An 18,761-nucleotide genomic window follows, 5' to 3' on the forward strand; every position below is an offset into this window, starting at 1 on the left:
CTGCCCAACACTTTATTCTTTTTATTTATTTATTTATTTTTTTTTTTTTGTTCTGAAATCACAGACCGAAATTGGACTAAGATTGATTTTTATTGGCTTTCACTTTAAATACAAAAAGCACATGGATGTCACATTTCTACACACTACACAACATGCACATAATTACATCGAGTTCCCTTTTTTTCTCCTTGCCTTATTCCACTATAAAGTTATCAGAGCAGCTATAGTGACCTCACAGCTTTGAATCTTAAGGTTCAGATCTGGACATTTCTACATTTCAATTGGAGTAAATACAAAAATCATTTTGGAAAAAAAGGAAAACGAGCCTGTGTTCATTTTGTGCAGGACATGCATAATAGATTATTTTGTGCTTGTATGTAATATGATTAGTAGTTACAATTAGTGGCTCTTTCCACCTTCAGACGCAACACTTGTGTCTCCCTAGTGACTTAACGCATTCCTGTGATCCTCGTGGTGTGTTTCTCATTCAGGAACTTTCCATCCCAGGGTAGATACACGGCAGGAAAGCGATGAGACTGGCCGGTATGCTGCGCCGTTCCCACGTTCCTTATCGATTCCCACACCACCAATGTTCACACCAAACACTTGATCTTGTTACCAGCAGGATCTGATAACGCTGCGTGTGTGTGTATGTGTATAAGGGAATATAAACAGGTAAACTGTTTATTTTGTGTTTGGTACCTGTCATTTTACCCAGAATACATTTGGGCCTTGGAAGATGCTTACCTGAGCATTACCTAATTAACAAAGCAAAAAGTCTTGTACCGTAACAATCACATGTCAAGAAAATGTGCTAAAGACTGGAATCCAGTTCATAGGTTACTTGGCTTTTATGATACGTTTATACTACAGCTGTGTTTTAATAAGTCTTCATGCAATTTCTGACTTATATCAAAGCAAACCTGTTTCATTCAAGCCTGATGTAGGAACAGCTTTTTTTTCACATAAACTACTAAATCCCAGGTACCCACACACGGTGCTGGTTAACCCGAAATTATTATATGATCTCACATTAAATATCCCTATACGCTTTGTGAGGAGTATCGACTTTTGACCTGTTACTTCTTTACACAACAATCATACGCAGGATGTGGAACAAAACAGGGTATCTGAGATTGTCTGTGTTTCGTGGCTCCACCCAAAGCTCTACTCCAGCTTGATTTTCCTCAAATCAAGCAATCATGTGTAGTGTATTTTGGGTTGTAGAAATACATTTATGCTCCTAAAATGAATATTTGAAGTTGCTAGTGTGTGTATATTTATATTGCGCCTTCTCTGTGCTCAGGTGATTTTTGTGATCTGTAAGTGCAGTTGGTTTTATTCGTTTTTCAAGTATCCTTTCATCTGCACATGACACTCGCTTATTTTTTGATTAGTTTATAAAGTGGATTGTGGAAGCAAGTTAATCGATCAAACAAAAACAAAAAAAGATAACTAATTCCCTGCGTCTGAGAAATGTGATTTGTTCCGATGTTGCCATTTATTTCATTTTCCTTCTTTACTTTTTGTCAAATGACAAGTTTTCTTTGCACTATTAGGAAAAACCTCATTGAAACATCATTACCAAAGTATTTCTATTTACAAGGCCTAAGCCAAAACCACTTCCTACATTTAGCAATTCCTGGATATTCTATTTTTTTCCCCTGCTTCCTTACATCTACAATTCACATGTTTCTTTTGAAACCGTTTCTATATATCTGCACAAGAAATGGTAAGATGAAGGTGGATAACGCTACTCTATAAAATGGCCTCCCAGTGCAGGCTGGATGGGAAAAGCAGAGTGCGAGCCAGAGGAATACGTGAGGAGGTGTGTAGGGGGGGGGGTTTACATCACGTAGCACACACGACCCGTTGACGGAAATGGCTCAGGCGTCCCTGACCTACTTGGATCTACTGAAGCATCGATTGGAGACAAAGCAGCGGAGATGGTGAGTGGCAGAGTGTGTGACTGCGGCGAGATCTGGGCCGCGGGATATCCCTCAGAACGTGCTGGAGGATGTAGTGATACGCCTTCCGATGTACACGCTGAAACACACGGACAACAAACAACTCCACCTGTTGGGCTTTTCAAGGGTTATCCTTAACATTTTAATAATAACTGACCAACTTTGAATGTTAAACCCATCTCCGTGGCCAAAAAAAAAGATATTAAGACGCTTCACGTGACATCATAGCAAAATATTCAGACATTTAAATTCATTTAAATTTTCTAATTATTCCAAATGTGGATAAATTCTTAATGGGCAGCAACGGGGATGTGAAAGGTCTCATGTGCTGCTACGGACTAGTAAATAAGCTCGTATTCGTATCCTGGCAAGAAGCAACTTTTTTATGTAGCGTCAGATCTACGCTCACGCCAAACAGGCAGAGAAACCAATGTGAGCCAACTGAAGTGTGTTACAAACTATTAGTACAAAAAATATTAAATGTAGTGTCATCTTTTGGGTTTTGGGAAAGTCAGTTGGAAGGTCAGCTTTCCTCCTGTTTGTTAAGAGGTGAAGTGATAGTCAGGACTTAATCTCTCTTAATCTCCCCCCGATTAACATGCTCGCATCAGCTTCAGTAACATGATCTTTGCTTTTCTCGACAGTAAACAGAGATTGGAGGAGATTTAGCAGTGCAAGTGGCATGTGAGCAGGGATTTCAGAGTGAGTGTTAAATCACCAGAGACCCTCTGAGGCTACTGATCTGGATGCCAGGATATTCCTCAAGCACCACTGAATAAACCTGGATAGCTGTTTAAAGCTGTATTGGGATGTCATACCAAAATGTCCCCAAAGGACAGGGTTAAAATTGCTCTCACCAGCATCTGGGTACAGTTTTAATGTTACACTGCAGTGAGAAACACAATAAAGTGGACATTACGGAGATCGATAGATGGCTGAGACTGACTGCATCTGGGCAGCCAGCAAAAATTTATAAATGGGGAAAACAATGTAGTCAGTGTTTATATATTAGGAGATTTAAAAAGTGAACCATTATTCTGTACAGCTAATTTGATATTTATTACTGGGGTATTTCTTACTTAACTACGTTATGGTCTATGTAGGTCCCCTGGTGGTCTAGTGGTTAAGATGCAGCGCTCCCACCGCTGCGACCCGGGTTCGATTCCCGGTCAGGAAACCAACCCCAGCCACTCTTAGTGCCGGTCCCAAGCCCGGATAAATTGGGGAGGGTTGCGTTAGGAAGGGCATCCAGCGTAAAACATGTGCCAAATCAAACGTGCGGAGGATCCGCTGTGGCGACCCCTAACGGGAGAAGCCGAAAAGAAAGTTTTAGGTCCCCTGGTGGTCTAGTGGTTAAGATGCAGCGCTCCCACCGCTGCGACCCGGGTTCGATTCCCGGTCAGGGAACCATCCCCAGCCACTCTTAGTGCCGGTCCCAAGCCCGGATAAATTGGGGAGGGTTGCGTTAGGAAGGGCATCCAGCGTAAAACATGTGCCAAATCAAAACGTGCGGAGGATCCGCTGTGGCGACCCCTAACGGGAGAAGCCGAAAAGAAACTACGTTATGGTCTATAATGCTGAGTAAAAATCTCACTATGTAGGAATCCATCTGAAATTTCTGATTGCAAAATTTCTGATTTATCCTACGTCTCTTGCAGGACGACTCCTGCCCAATTCACAGGCGCTTAATAAAGGTTAATGAAAGGTTTAATAAAGATTAAAATGACGTGTGTCGTGTGCTCTTTCCTCCCTAAATACATTCGGGAAATTTTAGAGCAATGTATGTGCTCTTCAACATTTTTAGGACTGAGAGAATCTATTCAGGATGACCGGTGTTCATTTCTCTCTCTCTGCCTCGTGGAACTCGAGTGTTTATGTGGTGGACGTCACTCACCCGAGCCCCACAGCGAGGATGTGAGAAACGATGAGAGACGGAAGGAAGACTTTGAGAAACTCGGCAGAAAAGATTCCTCCCTTCTTCATTACGCCAGTGTTCCTGATGCTCAAGGTACTGGAACGTTTGGGCTGCTTCAGCAAGAACTCCCTGAAAGAAAAAACAAAAAGGCATTTCATTTATTCATTTTAAACTATCGGGCCCTAAAACGTGTACTGTTACTGGAGTAAAAACCAGCAAAAAAAATAAAATTTAGCATTTTTTAAGACAGGTGCTATGTTTGAGGTAAACGTGGAGTTTGCAATTTCTTAGTAACAAGCTTTTCCCCACACTATAAAATGACCTTGAATAAAAAGTGTGGTTTTGGCTGCCTTTAACTGCTATAACATGTCTGATAACGAGGAATAATAGAAGCTCCACATCATTAAACATGACCAGAAAGAGACTAAATTATTTCATGAGGGAAAATAAATATTGTTCCTTCTTGGAAATGTTGTTATAAAACCTTCACTGGTTATTTTCCTATAACTGCTCACCCACAATTGTTGATAACAGTAATATTTGTTTTTGTATAGTGTAAGAAAGGAAGTAAAAAAATATTTTCACTTGTCACATGTACATTACAGCACAGTGAAATTCTTTCTTTATGTATTCCAGCAATTTTAGGAAGCTGGGGTGGAGCACCCATGGGGCACAGAGGGTTTAGGGCCTAACTCAGGGGCCCACAGGTGGCAGCTTTACATTTAATCAGTAACCCAGAAACTTAACCACTGATCTTCAACCCACCTCAGTGTTCCCTACCAGTACTGTCAGATCATTTTGTATCTTCTACATTGTATAGAGTTTTCATTGGTTTTTAGACTATTTTCGGTCAAGTCAAGTTTATTTCTATAGCGCTTTTCACAACAGACATTGTCTCAAAGCAGCTTTACAGAATTTTAACAGTTAAGGTGAATAATGTGTATTTATCCCTGATGACTCTTCTTCTTCTTCTTCTTCTTCTTTCGGCTGCTCCCATTAGGGGTCGCCACAGCGGATCATCCGTCTCCATACCACCCTGTCCTCTATATCTGCCTCTTTTACACCAACTACCTGCATGTCATCCCTCACCACATCCATAAACCTCCTCCTTGGCCTTCCTCTTTTCCTCCTACCTGGTGGCTCCATCTTCAGCATTTTTCTACCAATATAATTCCTGTCCCTTCTCTGCACATGTCCAAACCATCTCAATCTCGCCTCCCTCACCTTGTCACCAAAACGTCCTACATGCGCTGTCCCTCTAATAAACTCATTTCTAATCTTGTCCATCCTCGTCACTCCCAACGAAAACCTTAACATCTTCAGCTCTGCTACCTCCAGCTCCACCTCCTGTCTTTTACTCAATGCCACTGTCTCTAATCCATACAACATCGCAGGTCTCACCACAGTCCTATAAACTTTCCCTTTCATTCTTGCAGATACTCTTTTATCACAAATCACTCCTGTCACTCTTCTCCACCCACTCCACCCTGCCTGCACTCTTTTCTTTACTTCCCTAACACACTCTCCATTACTTTGCACTGTTGACCCCAGGTACCTGAACTCCTCCACCTTCTCCACCTCTTCTCCCTGCAACCGCATCACTCCACTGCCCTCCCTCTCATTCACACACATGTACTCTGTCTTACACCTACTGACTTTCATTCCCCTTCTCTCCAGCGCATATCTCCACCTCTCCAGGCTCTTCTCAACCTGCTCTCTACTCTCACCACAAATCACAATATCATCTGCAAACATCATAGTCCAGGGAGACTCCTGTCTGACCTCGTCCGTCAACCTGTCCATTACCACTGCAAACAGGAAAGGGCTCATGGCCGATCCTTGATGCAGTCCAACCTTCACCCTGAACCAGTCTGTCGTACCTACTGCACACTTTACTGCCGTCACACTGTCCTCATACATGTCCTGCACCACCCTCACATACTTCTCTGACACACCTGACTTCCTCATACAATACCACAACTCCTCTCTTGGCACCCTGTCGTACGCTTTCTCTAAATCCACAAATACACAATGCAGCTCCTTCTGTCCTTCTCTATACTTCTCCATCAACATCCTCAAAGCAAATAAGGCATCTGTGGTGCTCTTCCTCGGCATGAAACCATACTGTTGCTCACAGATGGTCACCTCTTCTCTCAGCCTGGCTTCCACTACTCTTTCCCATAACTTCATGGTGTGACTGATCAACTTAATTCCCCTGTAGTTACTGCAGGTCTGCACATCTCCCTTATGCTTAAAGATCGGTACCAGCACACTCCTTCTCCATTCCTCAGGCATCCTCTCCCCTTCCAGAATCCTGTTAAACAATCTGGTTAAAAACTCCACTGCCATCTCTCCTAAACATCTCCACGCTTCTACCGGTATGTCATCTGGTCCAACCGACTTTCCATTCTTCATCCTCTTAATCGCTGCTCTCACTTCCTCCTTACTAATCCTATCTACATCCTGCTTCACCAACTCCACATCCTCCAACCTTCTCTCTCTCTGATTTTCCTCATTCATCAGCTGCTCAAAATACTCCCTCCATCTTCTCAACACACTCTCCTCACTAGTCAACACAGTTCCCTCTCCATCCTTTATTGCTCTAACTTGCAGTACATCCTTCCCAGCTCGGTCCCTCTGCTTGGCCAATCGGTATAAATCCTTTTCTCCTTCCTTAGTGTCCAACCTCTTATACAGCTCCTCATATGCCTTTTCCTTGGCTTTCGCCACATCCCTTTTAACCTGCTGCCGCATCTCCTTGTACTCCTGCCTACTTTTCTCATCACTCTGTCGATCCCACTTCTGTTTTGCCAACCTCTTTCCCCTAATGCTCTCCTGCACTTCCTCATTCCACCACCACGTCTCCTTGTCTTGCTTTCTATTTCCAGATGTCACACCAAGTACTTTTCTAGCTGCCTCCCTCATCACTCCTGCAGTAGTTGCCCAATCATCCGGCACCTCTTCACCACCACCAAGCCCCTGTCTCACCTCTTCCCTGAACCTCACACTACAGTCTTCCTCCTTCAGTTTCCACCATCTTATTCTTCTTTCAAACCTTACTTTTCTCCTCTTCTTCTTCGCCTCCAAAACCATCCTACAGACCACCATCCGATGCTGTCTAGCTACACTGTCCCCCGCCAACACCTTACAGTCTCCAATCTCCTTCAGGTTGCATCTCCTACACAGAAGATAATCCACCTGTGTGCACCTTCCTCCACTCTTATACGTCACCCTGTGATCCTCCTTCTTCTTAAAATACGTGTTCACCACTGCCATTTCCATCCTTTTAGCAAAATCTACCACCATCTGCCCTTCCACATTCCTCTCCTTAAAACCATACCTACCCATCACCTCCTCATCACCTCTGTTCCCTTCACCTACATGCCCATTAAAGTCTGCCCCAATCACCAATCGTTCTTTCCTAGGTACACCATCTACCACTTCATCTAATTCACTCCAGAATCTTTCTTTCTCCTCCATCTCACAGCCAACTTGTGGAGCATAGGCACTGATGACATTTATCATCATCCCTTCAACCTCCACCTTCACGATCATCACCCTATCAGAAACTCTCTTCACCTCCACTACACTCTTACTGTACGCTTCCTTCAGAATCACCCCTACACCATTTCTCTTCCCATCCACACCATGATAAAACAGTTTAAACCCACCTCCAATGTTCCTGGCCTTACTCCCTTTCCACTTGGTTTCCTGAACACACAACACATCTACCTTTCTCCTCTCCATCATATCAGCTATCTCTCTCCCTTTACCCGTCATAGTACCAACATTTAAAGTACCAACCCGAACCTCTACTCTCCTACACTGCTCCTTTTCCTGCCGTCTTTGTAGACGCCTTCCTCCTCTCCTTCTCCTCCTTCGGCCAACAGTAGCCCAATTTCCACCGGTACCCTGTCGGCTAACGATACCTGTGGCGGTCGTTGTTAACCCGGGCCTCGACCGATCCGGTATGAAATTCTCATTTGTGATCCGCATATTTGATTTGGCACATGTTTTACGCTGGATGCCCTTCCTAACGCAACCCTCCCCATTTACCCGGGCTTGGGACCGGCACTAAGAGTACACTGGCTTGTGCCCCCCTAATGGCTGGGTTATTTATCCCTGATGACTGTGGCAAGGATAAACTCCCCTAGATATTATGAGGAAGAAACCTTGAGAGGAACCAGACTCAAAAGGGGAACACATCCTCATTTGGGTGATATCAAGAGTGTGATCATAAATTTTTGAACAATACAGAACACTGGAGAGTGAGAACTAACATGAGCACTGGAATGTAAGATTATGAGTCTTTCTACAGTCTTTTACAGACATTTGTGGTTATAAAACTAGGATCTACTGAGCAACTCATAAAATAGCTCAACATTTGCGATCATTACAGATCCAACACCAGCTTCTCCATTAGTAACTTTGCACTGTGGAATGTGTGTGATTTACTTGGGTGGGATGTTTTCAGGCCGACTCGACCAGTCCCATATCCAGTCTGCGTTTTTCTTCATCAGGTTGTCGACCTCTTTCCTTCTCTCCAGAAAGTCTTCATCGGACTAAAACCAAACCAGAACAGGTTAGTAACCGAAAACACATTTATCATCTGGATACAATGATTATGATGGTCATACAGTAACCCGGTAACCGTATGATCAGCAGGTCTGCAAGTAGGACGTGTGCATTTCAAAACCTGCACTTACTCCGCTAATAAAATTCAGTATTCCATTATGAGGCCGTGCAGCCAACCGTCGCTAAAATATACCTGTGAGCTGTTTTTCTCTCCTGAGCTCTGGACCTCTGAGCCTCTGCTCAAGTGCAAAGGAGTCTGGGGCCTCGGAGGACTAGAAAGGTGAAATAAAAGACATTTAAAAGGTAGTCTGTTTATTTGAGGCTACATGGTAATATAGTTTCAGCAATAGATATTGTGAAAAATCGACTGATTTCGGTCATCTTTGGGTTTCAGCATGGTTAATGAATTGACCACAAAATAACTAAATGCAGATAAACAATAAATAAATTAAGCTTTTTGTAAAAAAATAACTAAATAAATAAAAAAATAAAAAACACTGACCTGTCACAGGGTAAACTTCCTCTGGAGCTGCTCCTGCCAGACTCGTGCTGAGCGTCCAGCAGCATCTTCTCCATGTCTCCAGAGTGGGCAGAACTCTGATCCTGATCCTCCACTGCCGCTTTAGGAGTTCCTCCTCCTCCGTTATTGAAGTGCAGCTCCACCCAAGAGCCTGCAGTCACAAATACAAATAAGTTAGTGCAGTCTGGTGCTGATGAAAATATGCCGTGGCTTATATTAATCCTAATCATCCATATTTCATTAAGTATTCAAGTAAATTAGCAAGTAAATGAAAACCTGAATCATATATCCTATAAAAAAAATAACTGAATTGCAGTGGATACGTTCCACTTAGCACAAAGAAGTACACTTTGAATCTGTAAAGAATTACAGTTAAACTGATGATGTATCTGTTCACTTAAAACTACATTGGTGTAAAATAGCAAAATATGAATGTATTAGTGGTCTGAAAAAAAATTATTGGTCAGAAAAATGTGCTAGAATTAAACTAATGCCATCTAAAGAGCACCATTGCCAACATTTGCTCGTTTGCTGCAGTCAAATGTTTGGGGAAACGCAAGAAACATACAGTCTTCATGCACACAAAGTGGAAATCATCATAATGATTCAAATATTTGATATCGAATTCTTCCAGGTTTCACAAACTTTTTCAACTCTTTAAGTTTATCTGCATTAAATGAAACAACAATGACTTTTTTACTACGGTGTAAAAGCTGTCTCAATGGTAATACAAAAAACTTCAAGGTAGAGCCACCCAGACCAAGTTACTTTATTAAGTTACGTTTCATTCTTGCTCACTTTCTGACAGATGATTTGTTATAAATCCGTGCATTCCATTATCTGTATCGTTCCACCAAACCACAAACATGCAGTTCCTTTATTCCGTTTTACACTTGGATTGGTCGCTAGAGGCTCACTTTATTTACTTCTACTTTCTCTGCAATAATCAAGAAAGTAATCTTGCTCATGTGTAATACACCAGTTTTTGTATTTCAGGTGCTTCTTCTAATCACAATCGCTGCTGATCACGTATTACGTGTTAAATAAATTAGCCCTGAAGGACCAACTCTAGAGTGTATTGCAGTCTGGTGTAATCACTTGACATGACTGTCAACAACCTCATTCTAGCTGTAGCACAAACGTAAACCTACCGGGAAGTCTTTAACAGTATTTAACGAGGCTGATATTGCCTTGATAAACTGGACCGGAATTTTTTTTGTGTGTAAACATCATGTGCATGAACATAACCTCAGGAAAAGCCACAAAACCTCATAAAGGACAAGCAGATTTTTTCTGATCTGATACTCTGTATTTAGCATTTTAGACATATTTTTTTTTGGATAGGGGAAAGAGTTTCCAAAATGCATTTCATTGCTGTGTACCTGTACTATGCAATGGCAATAAATTTCAATCTATCTTTCTATCTATCTGATACTGGAAGCTTGGCTTCGGAAAATATCCTATTAAAAATGGGGGGTGGGGGGGTTGTTATATAGAGACACTTATAAACAAGTGGTATTACAATACGGCTTCAGGGATGAAGGGCACCAGAATAACAAAGGACAAGTGTGTCTGAGCTGGGGGTAAATACAGGCTGAAAATAGCTCTGCTCGGTCATGGCATGCTCCTCAGCCAATCAAATGACAGCACGGACGCCGCCTCTCTGACGTCACAATGTGTATGGAGAAATAGGTTCCTCCCTCCATGCTGTTATTGTTATTGTTGTTGTCTGTGTTAAAACACCTAGATTTCTAGCACCAGACATCAGACAGTGCCAGATTTCATCCGTACACTCTGCACACTGGCGTATCACCCGAAACAGTTGTTACATCACAGTTTTTAAACCATGACGTCACTGCGCTATCCGTGTGTGTGAGTGTGTAAAAAATGTCCAACTTAAAAGAAAACAGAGTTCTTGCGATGATGACGCAATAAAATATTGGTTCGAATCATGTCTTATTTCAAACAAATAACATTTAAATAGGAAAGATAGTGTTTATTTCTCTTACCTTGTAGATTCTCTTCGGGAAGACTCTCTTTATCTGTCGACATTATGTCAGAAATAAACTAGGTCCCACCTCAAACACTCCGTCTTATCAAATTCAGAATCACAGTAAAATAAATGCTCAGACTGCTCCTGGTCGTGTTCACACACGGGGATGAAGTGAAGCATTAGCCGCCTGAGTTTAATGTCGCATAGCCCGCACACGTGTTCTCATGTGACTCAGGACGAAATTGGTGTTGCTTCAATAAAAACCTAAGCAAACCACGTAAAGTTGCGTTAGCTGTTCTTCTGGTGTATTCTGATTGGTTCAAATTACTGTCTGTCAGGCTGACAAGTTTTAAGCCCCGCCTACAAGACCTAGGCGCTCCGTCCGTGGTTGCCAGTTTGACTAATCCTACACAAACGGGAATAATCCTGTTTTCAAGATTGTATGTAAACAAATAGAAACCTTAAATACACTTCGAATTGATTATTACATCATTTTAGTCACGTTTTTATTGTTGTTTTAAGATAAATAATCTCTAAAACCAATTTGTGGGAAATGTTTATTACAGTATCTCACAAAAGTGAGTACACCCCTGACACTTCAGCAACCATTTTAGTATATCTTCTCAAGGGACAATACTGTACAAATAAAACATGGATATATTTTAGAGTAGTCGATGTGCAGATTGTATAGCAGTTTCACTGTCCTCTAAAAATAACTCAATATACAGCCATTATTGTCAAAAGATCATGGTTAGTTGACAGGACCATGATGAATATGACATGTGGCTTTGCATAGTTAAACGACCTACAGCTTCCTCTACAAGGCAGCTAAAGGTGAAGGTGATTGAGTGGCCAAGTATGTCTCCAGACCTGAACCATTTTAAGAACCTGTGGGGCATCCTCAAGTAGAAGGTGGAGAAGCGCCATGAGTCTAACATCCAGCAGATCGGGTGTCATTATGGAGGAGTGGAAGAGGAACCCAGCAACAACCTGTGCAGCTCTGGTGGATTCCATGCCCAAAAGGATTAAGGCAGTGCTGGATAACAACGGTGCTCATACAAAATATTGACACTTTGCATACAGTATTGACATGTTCACTTAGGGTGTACTCACATTTGTTGAAGAATTAGTTAAAGAATAATGGCTGTATGTTGAGATATGTTTAGAGAACAGTAAATCAATACTGCTATACAAGATGAACATTTCACTACTATAAAGTATATCCACGTTTAATTTCTATAGTATTGTTCCTTGGGAATATACACTAAAATGGTTGCTGAAACGTGAGGTTGTACTTACATTTGTGTATATCAGTGGGCCACTTTCAGTTCACCTAAATAGGGCTGGATGATGTACATCATTCCTTTGCTTGTGTATATATACAAATACCCTGCTTAAATATGTCTTAAAAATATCAATGATCTATAAGAATGGTGAATTAATTCTATTATTTTTATTTATGCAATTCACTACTCCATACTCCTGCATATCAAGCCCTTTGAGGAGTCCTTTGTATTGTTACAGTCCCATGGTGAGAGAGTCCTGGTTCAACGCAAAGCTTCACAAGAACTACTGGGTTACAGCCGTGGTCTTCTCTTGTAACACAATTTCTGTGTTTGCTTTAAAGAGGTGAGAACTGATTTTGCAAATGTATGAGTAAAAATTAAGATATAACCCATTCAAAAATATGGTGAATTGTACGTTTTTCCAAAGTGCAGATAAACATATAATGTACTTAAGGGCAGTAAGAAAGTAAAAATACCACTTAACCTAAAGAAAATGTTTTGGTAGCATTAAACATTACAATTCTTAGTTCTTTTTTTATATTTTGTCTCTAATACTTGTGTTCACTTAAACTATCAATGCTGTAATCTATGTATACGCAGCCCATGCATTTACGTTTATATGTAGTATAAGTAGTAGGTCAATGGTTGAAGCTGTGGCTTACTGATCAGAAGGTATTTAGGCACTTAACATGGGCTCTGCAGTGTAGCCGATCCTGTGCTCTGACCCTGCCTTCCTGATGAGTTGAGATATGTAAAAACCTGGTTTATTGATCATACGGTTGAGGTTATTGAGCTCCTGCACTGCCAAATGGCATGCATTGGGCTCTTAAGTTTAACCTTTAACACTGCAGTTTTATGCCTGAGCCTAGCTTCTTACCGAAATGCATAGAGAAGAATTTCGCTGTCTTGTAATGTAAACTTTTGTATATCAGTTTTATACCGATGTGAAGAGTAGCAGTATGATAAATTTGATGCTATAGTCCCATTAAACATCTTTCTATCAGGTTTTTCTTTGTTTATCTTATTAATTAATTTGGCTTCCAAATATAATCTCATTATACTCAAAGTCATTATGTAAAATAAAAAAGAAAAACTTGTTTGAGTAACAATCCTAAATCTAAACAATTATTGTAAATAAAGTGCCAGCAGGACCTGAAATTTCAGACATTCTCTTTCATTTACACATTCTAAATTGCACTACTTTTCATGCAAACTTACATTTCTGTATTCAACATTGATTTCATTCTAGATTGTGTACATACTTTGTGTCTGTATATATGTTTAGACATTGACTTTCACTTTTATATTCTAAACTTCTCATGCAAAGCCACGTTCTGTATACCGTATTTATTGAATTTATTATAGTTCATTTAAATTGTGTACACATTTCATATCTGTGTATATGTTTGCACCTGACACCAAGACAAAGTCCTAGTACCCTAAAGTGCACTTTGCTGAACCCTTTGCTGTACCTGGCAATAAAAAAATTTTAAATTTAGATTCTATGTACGTTGTTTGTTAAATTGACAGTAACTGATGTAATACTTTGGTGTAACTTTTATGTCATTACTGAAAATTTACATTATACAGCTGGAGAAACAAGTCTGGCCAATCGGAATGTCCCATTTATTTAATCTGGTTTGTGATTGGCTCTGACTTCAAAAAAGAGAAGAGTTGAAGACGTATGTCACCAGATTTAGCTAATGAAAATAAATAATGCAGTGACGTGTATCTTTAACTCTTCAACCAATAAACAAGCAGAGAGACTATGCATAGGCTCTGCTACAGTACTGTACAGTACTCACTATAAAGGTTACGAATTAACACAAAATATACAAATATATCTCGCAATATATTTGGTAATGATTTCTGTATTTGTTTAAAGAGTGTGTGGGGATGATTTATGGCTTAAATAATAAAAAAAACTAAAATATTAGGGTGGCGTATATTTAGCACGTACATTTTATTTCGCAGTTGGTTTAGGCACGTATCTACCGCGTAAAAGGGACGACGACTGTAACTTATTTTACTGGCAAGGCAAACTAAACTCTTTCTTTGCTTTTCTTTGCTTTTTCTGTGAAAGCATGTTCTCAGTCCAATATATACCCCCCCCCCCATCCCTTATGGTACCTTAGTGTATTAATCTAGACATTATGTCACCTAATAAAATAATAATGTACAGTATTTGACCAAATACATAATTCAAAATGTTGTTCCTAACGTTCCTGCACATTCGGTCCCGCTGCGGATTCCTGCCAATTGTAAGATAATCCGCAATTTGCTGTTATTAGGATCCAAATGAGAACCAGCAAATTTTCGGAGCCACGAATTATTAAACATGGGCTCCAAAAAGTCAGGAACCATTAAGAATATGTTGAGCAAAATCTTGTAAAAAAAAACCCTTATTTACAAAATACAGCTTTCAAGCATAAGCGTAAACAGGTAGTGCATTTGATAAAAATAAATATAAAATGCTGTATGTAGTTTTACTTTTATTGGTTCTTGACACAATTTATAAAGCATAACATGCCCATTTAAAATGTATTGACAGTAATAATTGATTGCAATTGCATGAGTATCCAACTACAAAAGAAATAACGTTTGTGGATAAGTTTTGTCTGGGAAATGTGCCAATCCTGCATCATTTCTATGTTGCGCTAATACTGTTAGCTGATAGATCTATTAATAGTTCTGTTTAAAGAACTAATATTTATTTCTGCACAGTGATCAAAATGAAGTTTAGTCAATCTAGTCCTGCATTTATCATCGAATTGTGTGTCACAATATAGGATGCCATCTGTGCATCTATTGTCTCTTTAGCACCACCTGCAGTAGAGGAGGCTTTTCTGTGTGTGTTATATGGGTCATTCCTATATAAGGGCTATACAATTCTGGCTCACATGGTCAGCATACTGTTTGTTTTTCACGTCAAAAGATTTATGAGCTGAAATGTGTGGACATAATGGACATGTATAAGTTGGACTAAATTTGATTAGTTTTTTTTTTTAATCACTTTTGGGTAAATATCTGTGACATGCTGTGTGCTGGCCAGCAGGTGGCAAAAAGAGCCATGAGTTCTCTCCACACACGCACACACACACACACACACACACACACACACACACACACTGAGCTCTCCAGGAGATGACAGGATCTGAGCTCCCAGCGTTGTGCATCCCAACAGTGTGTTTTGCGACACATTGCTGAGCACCTCTGTGTATATGTGTGAGTTTGTCTGTGTTTGTGTGTGATTCAACCACCGCCTCTTCCTCCTCCATCACCTCCTCCTCTCTTCCTCTCCTCCACTCTGCTGCCAGCTTCATCCTGCGCTCCATCAGGGTTGGGGGTGTGTTTATGGTAAGCGCCCAGCCCAGCCCTGCTCTCTCTCTCTCTCTCTCTCTCTCTCTCTCTCTCTCTCTCTCTCTCTCTCTCTCTCTCTCTCTCTCTCTCCTTCCTTCAAAAATCATCCACTCTAAAACTCCTCCTTTGACAATCCTTCTTGCTTTTTCTATTCTCCTCTTTCCTCCTGGCTGTTGCTCTTTCTTGATGAATCATTGTCCCCTGGCTCAGCTTTGAAGCCTGCTGGCGCCTGGAGTTGCATCCATCCTTTTTTGCGCCTTTGCAGAACCATGGCTGAAATGATATAAGAGGCGATAAGAGGAGAACAGGGGGATGCTGAAACGTTCGTATGAAGCTCTGGGTCGTATGACAGCACATCCGTTCTTGTTTCAGAGCGTGTGCTTCCACTCACTGAGGATGACTGAGGATCCAGCTGCAGCACGCAGATTGAAAACGCAGCACAATCAGGATCGTGTTCTGCAGGTTGGTGTTATTGCTGTTCTCTGGATGCATTCAAGGAGAATTTTTTAATGCATGTATATCTACAGCTAAATGCGATCATACGCATTTTCATATGTCACCAAGATGTTTCATTACCTGTTAAAGATCTCGATCAAGGCCTGGAGGACTGCATAGACATTCTCCACCAGATAGCTGCAAAAGCTTGGAATAGACATTTCACAGGAGTGATGCTCAAACTGTTGGGTTGATTTCTAGTCTTAAATGAGCTTGAATTGTGTTGCTGAAAGATGTTTCTTTTCAGTCAGCTTGTCTGGTATGATCTATCTCTGATAAAAAAATAAATTTTATGGTCAAGATCTGCTTTTTGTGAAACCATATTGGTGCCTTATTGATTTATTATGATCCTAATGTTAACATGCTGTAAAAGTGCAGAAATAATTCGATTCAAGTTCAGTCATTGAATCATAATCTATTCATATAAATATATAAATCTAATCAGATTACGGTGATGTGTTTGACATCAGGGTTGTAATAAAGACTTTTAAAATGTGCGATTTGAGTATTGATTAGTGTTTATTTGTGAGTTTGGCTCATAAATATTAAAGGAACAAAGTAAAAAATTGGATGGAAAAATATGTCTCAGGTTTAGAATTAGTTTGCATGTTCATGGATGTTCGCTGTAAAAAAAATCATTAAAATCAAATTCTGATATCCCTAGAAGTTCAGATACTTTTGGCACTTTTATATAACCACTTAAAACAGAAACTTTTTATATTCTATAATATTTTTTTATATTTAAAGATTTAATACAATATTCAATCTGGACCACAACAGAAAAATTTTCTGCATTTTTGTACTTATATCCTCGTTTTTTTTTTTTTTTAACTTGTTCATTCACAAATTCATTCAGTTTATCATTTCAATGTGCAAAATGTTTATAGCTGTGCAATTACTTCCAAACTGTGATCTGATTTCAAATCAGTTTGCACCTGAAGAACCACAATATATGACAGCATAAAAGTTATCCCAGATCTGACATAAAGTACCCATTATTGCACATTGTCCATCATCATAATAAATTAATCTGAATGGAAGCACCATGATCACATGATCACTGACCCACCCCAGGCTCTGAGGGGGGATAAATCACAACCTGCTCAATTACTGATGCGCTTTCACAAACGTTACTCATAGTACAGCGTGTTTAAATCTGAATTATAAATGACAAGTACGACACAAATGCCCTCACCAATGTCTCCCCAAGCAAAACATGCTGAGTCACAGTGCTTAGAGTTGATTAAAGGGTTAAATTACCCTTTGTGGCTAAATTGTCTCATGCAGACTAGCACTAATCTGGCAATCCGGCCCACTTTGGGAATTCTCTCGCTGTTTATCATGAGGTTTCTGTGGAAACACTTGTGTTGTGCCCTGGTAATTTCAACTCTATTAATATTTTAAATGGTGAGACCCTTTTTTATGTAATTCAGTCTGCATCAGGCTGCAAATATGTATTACTATATTTCACAGCCATGCTTTTTTTTTTCCCTGTTGCAGAGACATTTACATATATCTTAAAGCATGCAGTTCAATTAGCATTTTTTTGGCCTACTGAGATTAAAACTCCTGCACTTTAAGCATCATGTTTAAAGGAATACTTTACTTATTTACAGCACAATCTAACCTGATCGTTATCTACTGCATATTTGATTTACAGCATTGAAGACATAAAACTGTATAGATAAGAAGACTAACATGCAGTTATTAGATTATGTAGATAAACTTTTATGAACTAAATAATATTAAAACAACCGTATTTTTCGGACTATAAGCGCTACTTTTTTTCCACGTTTTGAACCCCACGGCTTAAACAACGAATCGGCTACTTTATAATTTTTTTCCTGGGTTTTTCTTGGTTTCACAAACTTCAAGCCAAAAAACTAAGCGACATAACGAAAAAACGCACCTCACCTCTGTTCTGAGCTGCACAGCATCGGGAGAAAAAACTTTTTTAAACGCACGACGATGCCAAAAGATAAACTAGTTGTCTAGGTTAAGGGAGAGCTCGCTAACTCAAGTTGCAACTGAAATCATATACAGTGGGGAAAATAAGTATTTGAACACCCTGCTATTTTGCAAGTTCTCTCACTTAGAAATCATGGAGGGGTCTGAAATTGTCATTGTAGGTGCATGTCCACTGTGAGAGACATAATCTAAAAAAAAAAATCCAGAAATCACAATGTATGATTTTTAAACTATTTATTTGTATGATACAGCTGCAAATAAGTATTTGAACACCTGTCTATCAGCTAGAATTCTGACCCTCAAAGACCAGTTAGTCTGCTTTAAAATGTCCACCTCCACTACATTTATTATCCTAAATGAGATGCACCTGTTTGAGGTCGTTAGCTGCATAAAGACACCTGTCCACCCCATACAATCAGTAAGAATCCAACTACTAACATGGCCAAGACCAAAGAGATGTCCAAAGACACTAGAGACAGAATTGTACACCTCCACAAGGCTGGAAAGGGCTACGGGGAAATTGCCAAGCAGCTTGGTAAAAAGGTCCACTGTTGGAGCAATCATTAGAAAATGGAAGAAGCTAAACATGACTGTCAATCTCCCTTGGACTGGAGCTCCATGCAAGATCTCACCTCGTAGGGTCTCAATGATCCTAAGGAAGGTGAGAAATCAGCCCAGAACT

At 40.1% G+C, this 18,761-nt stretch overlaps 2 protein-coding genes and 1 long non-coding RNA gene across 13 annotated transcripts in view; 1 reads left to right on the forward strand and 2 right to left on the reverse strand.

The window, feature by feature from the left end:
• LOC310734561 overlaps positions 1-18,761 on the reverse strand; it is a 134,606-nt gene that overhangs the window by 97,425 nt on the left and 18,420 nt on the right. The window lies entirely within an intron of this gene.
• Positions 72-11,286, reverse strand: bnip3 (BCL2 interacting protein 3). Its single transcript, XM_083556659.1, has 6 exons — positions 10,987-11,286; positions 8,960-9,128; positions 8,651-8,729; positions 8,338-8,444; positions 3,862-4,011; positions 72-2,046 (listed from the first exon to the last, which is right to left on the reverse strand). The coding sequence occupies exons 1-6, from the start codon at positions 11,027-11,029 to the stop codon at positions 2,001-2,003; spliced, it is 594 nt and encodes a 197-aa protein (XP_083412785.1). The 5' UTR covers positions 11,030-11,286; the 3' UTR covers positions 72-2,000.
• jakmip3 (Janus kinase and microtubule interacting protein 3) overlaps positions 15,431-18,761 on the forward strand; it is a 68,232-nt gene continuing 64,901 nt past the window's right edge. For 5 of the 11 annotated variants that reach the window (XM_083556473.1, XM_083556479.1, XM_083556480.1 and 2 more), the window contains exon 1: positions 15,703-16,078. The gene's annotated coding sequence lies outside the window, so the exon portion shown is untranslated. Of the gene's footprint in view, positions 15,614-15,702; positions 16,079-18,761 lie in introns of those variants that run through there. The other 6 variants (XM_083556481.1, XM_083556482.1, XM_083556477.1 and 3 more) reach the window with 5 other exon arrangements.

This window comes from Silurus aristotelis (genome assembly GCF_946808225.1).
Source record: "Silurus aristotelis genome assembly, chromosome: 12".
Taxonomy (NCBI): Eukaryota; Metazoa; Chordata; class Actinopteri; order Siluriformes; family Siluridae; genus Silurus; species Silurus aristotelis.

Bases quoted from the DNA above. Each gene is read 5' to 3' on its own strand.
- bnip3 (XM_083556659.1), bottom strand. From the start codon at position 11,029: ATGTCGACAGATAAAGAGAGTCTTCCCGAAGAGAATCTACAAG. The intron at 9,129-10,986 runs GTAAGAGAAATA...TTGTGACTGCAG, and splicing joins TCCCGAAGAGAATCTACAAG to GCTCTTGGGTGGAGCTGCAC. The intron at 4,012-8,337 runs GTAAATCACACA...TTTTTCTTTCAG, and splicing joins CCTGAAAACATCCCACCCAA to GGAGTTCTTGCTGAAGCAGC.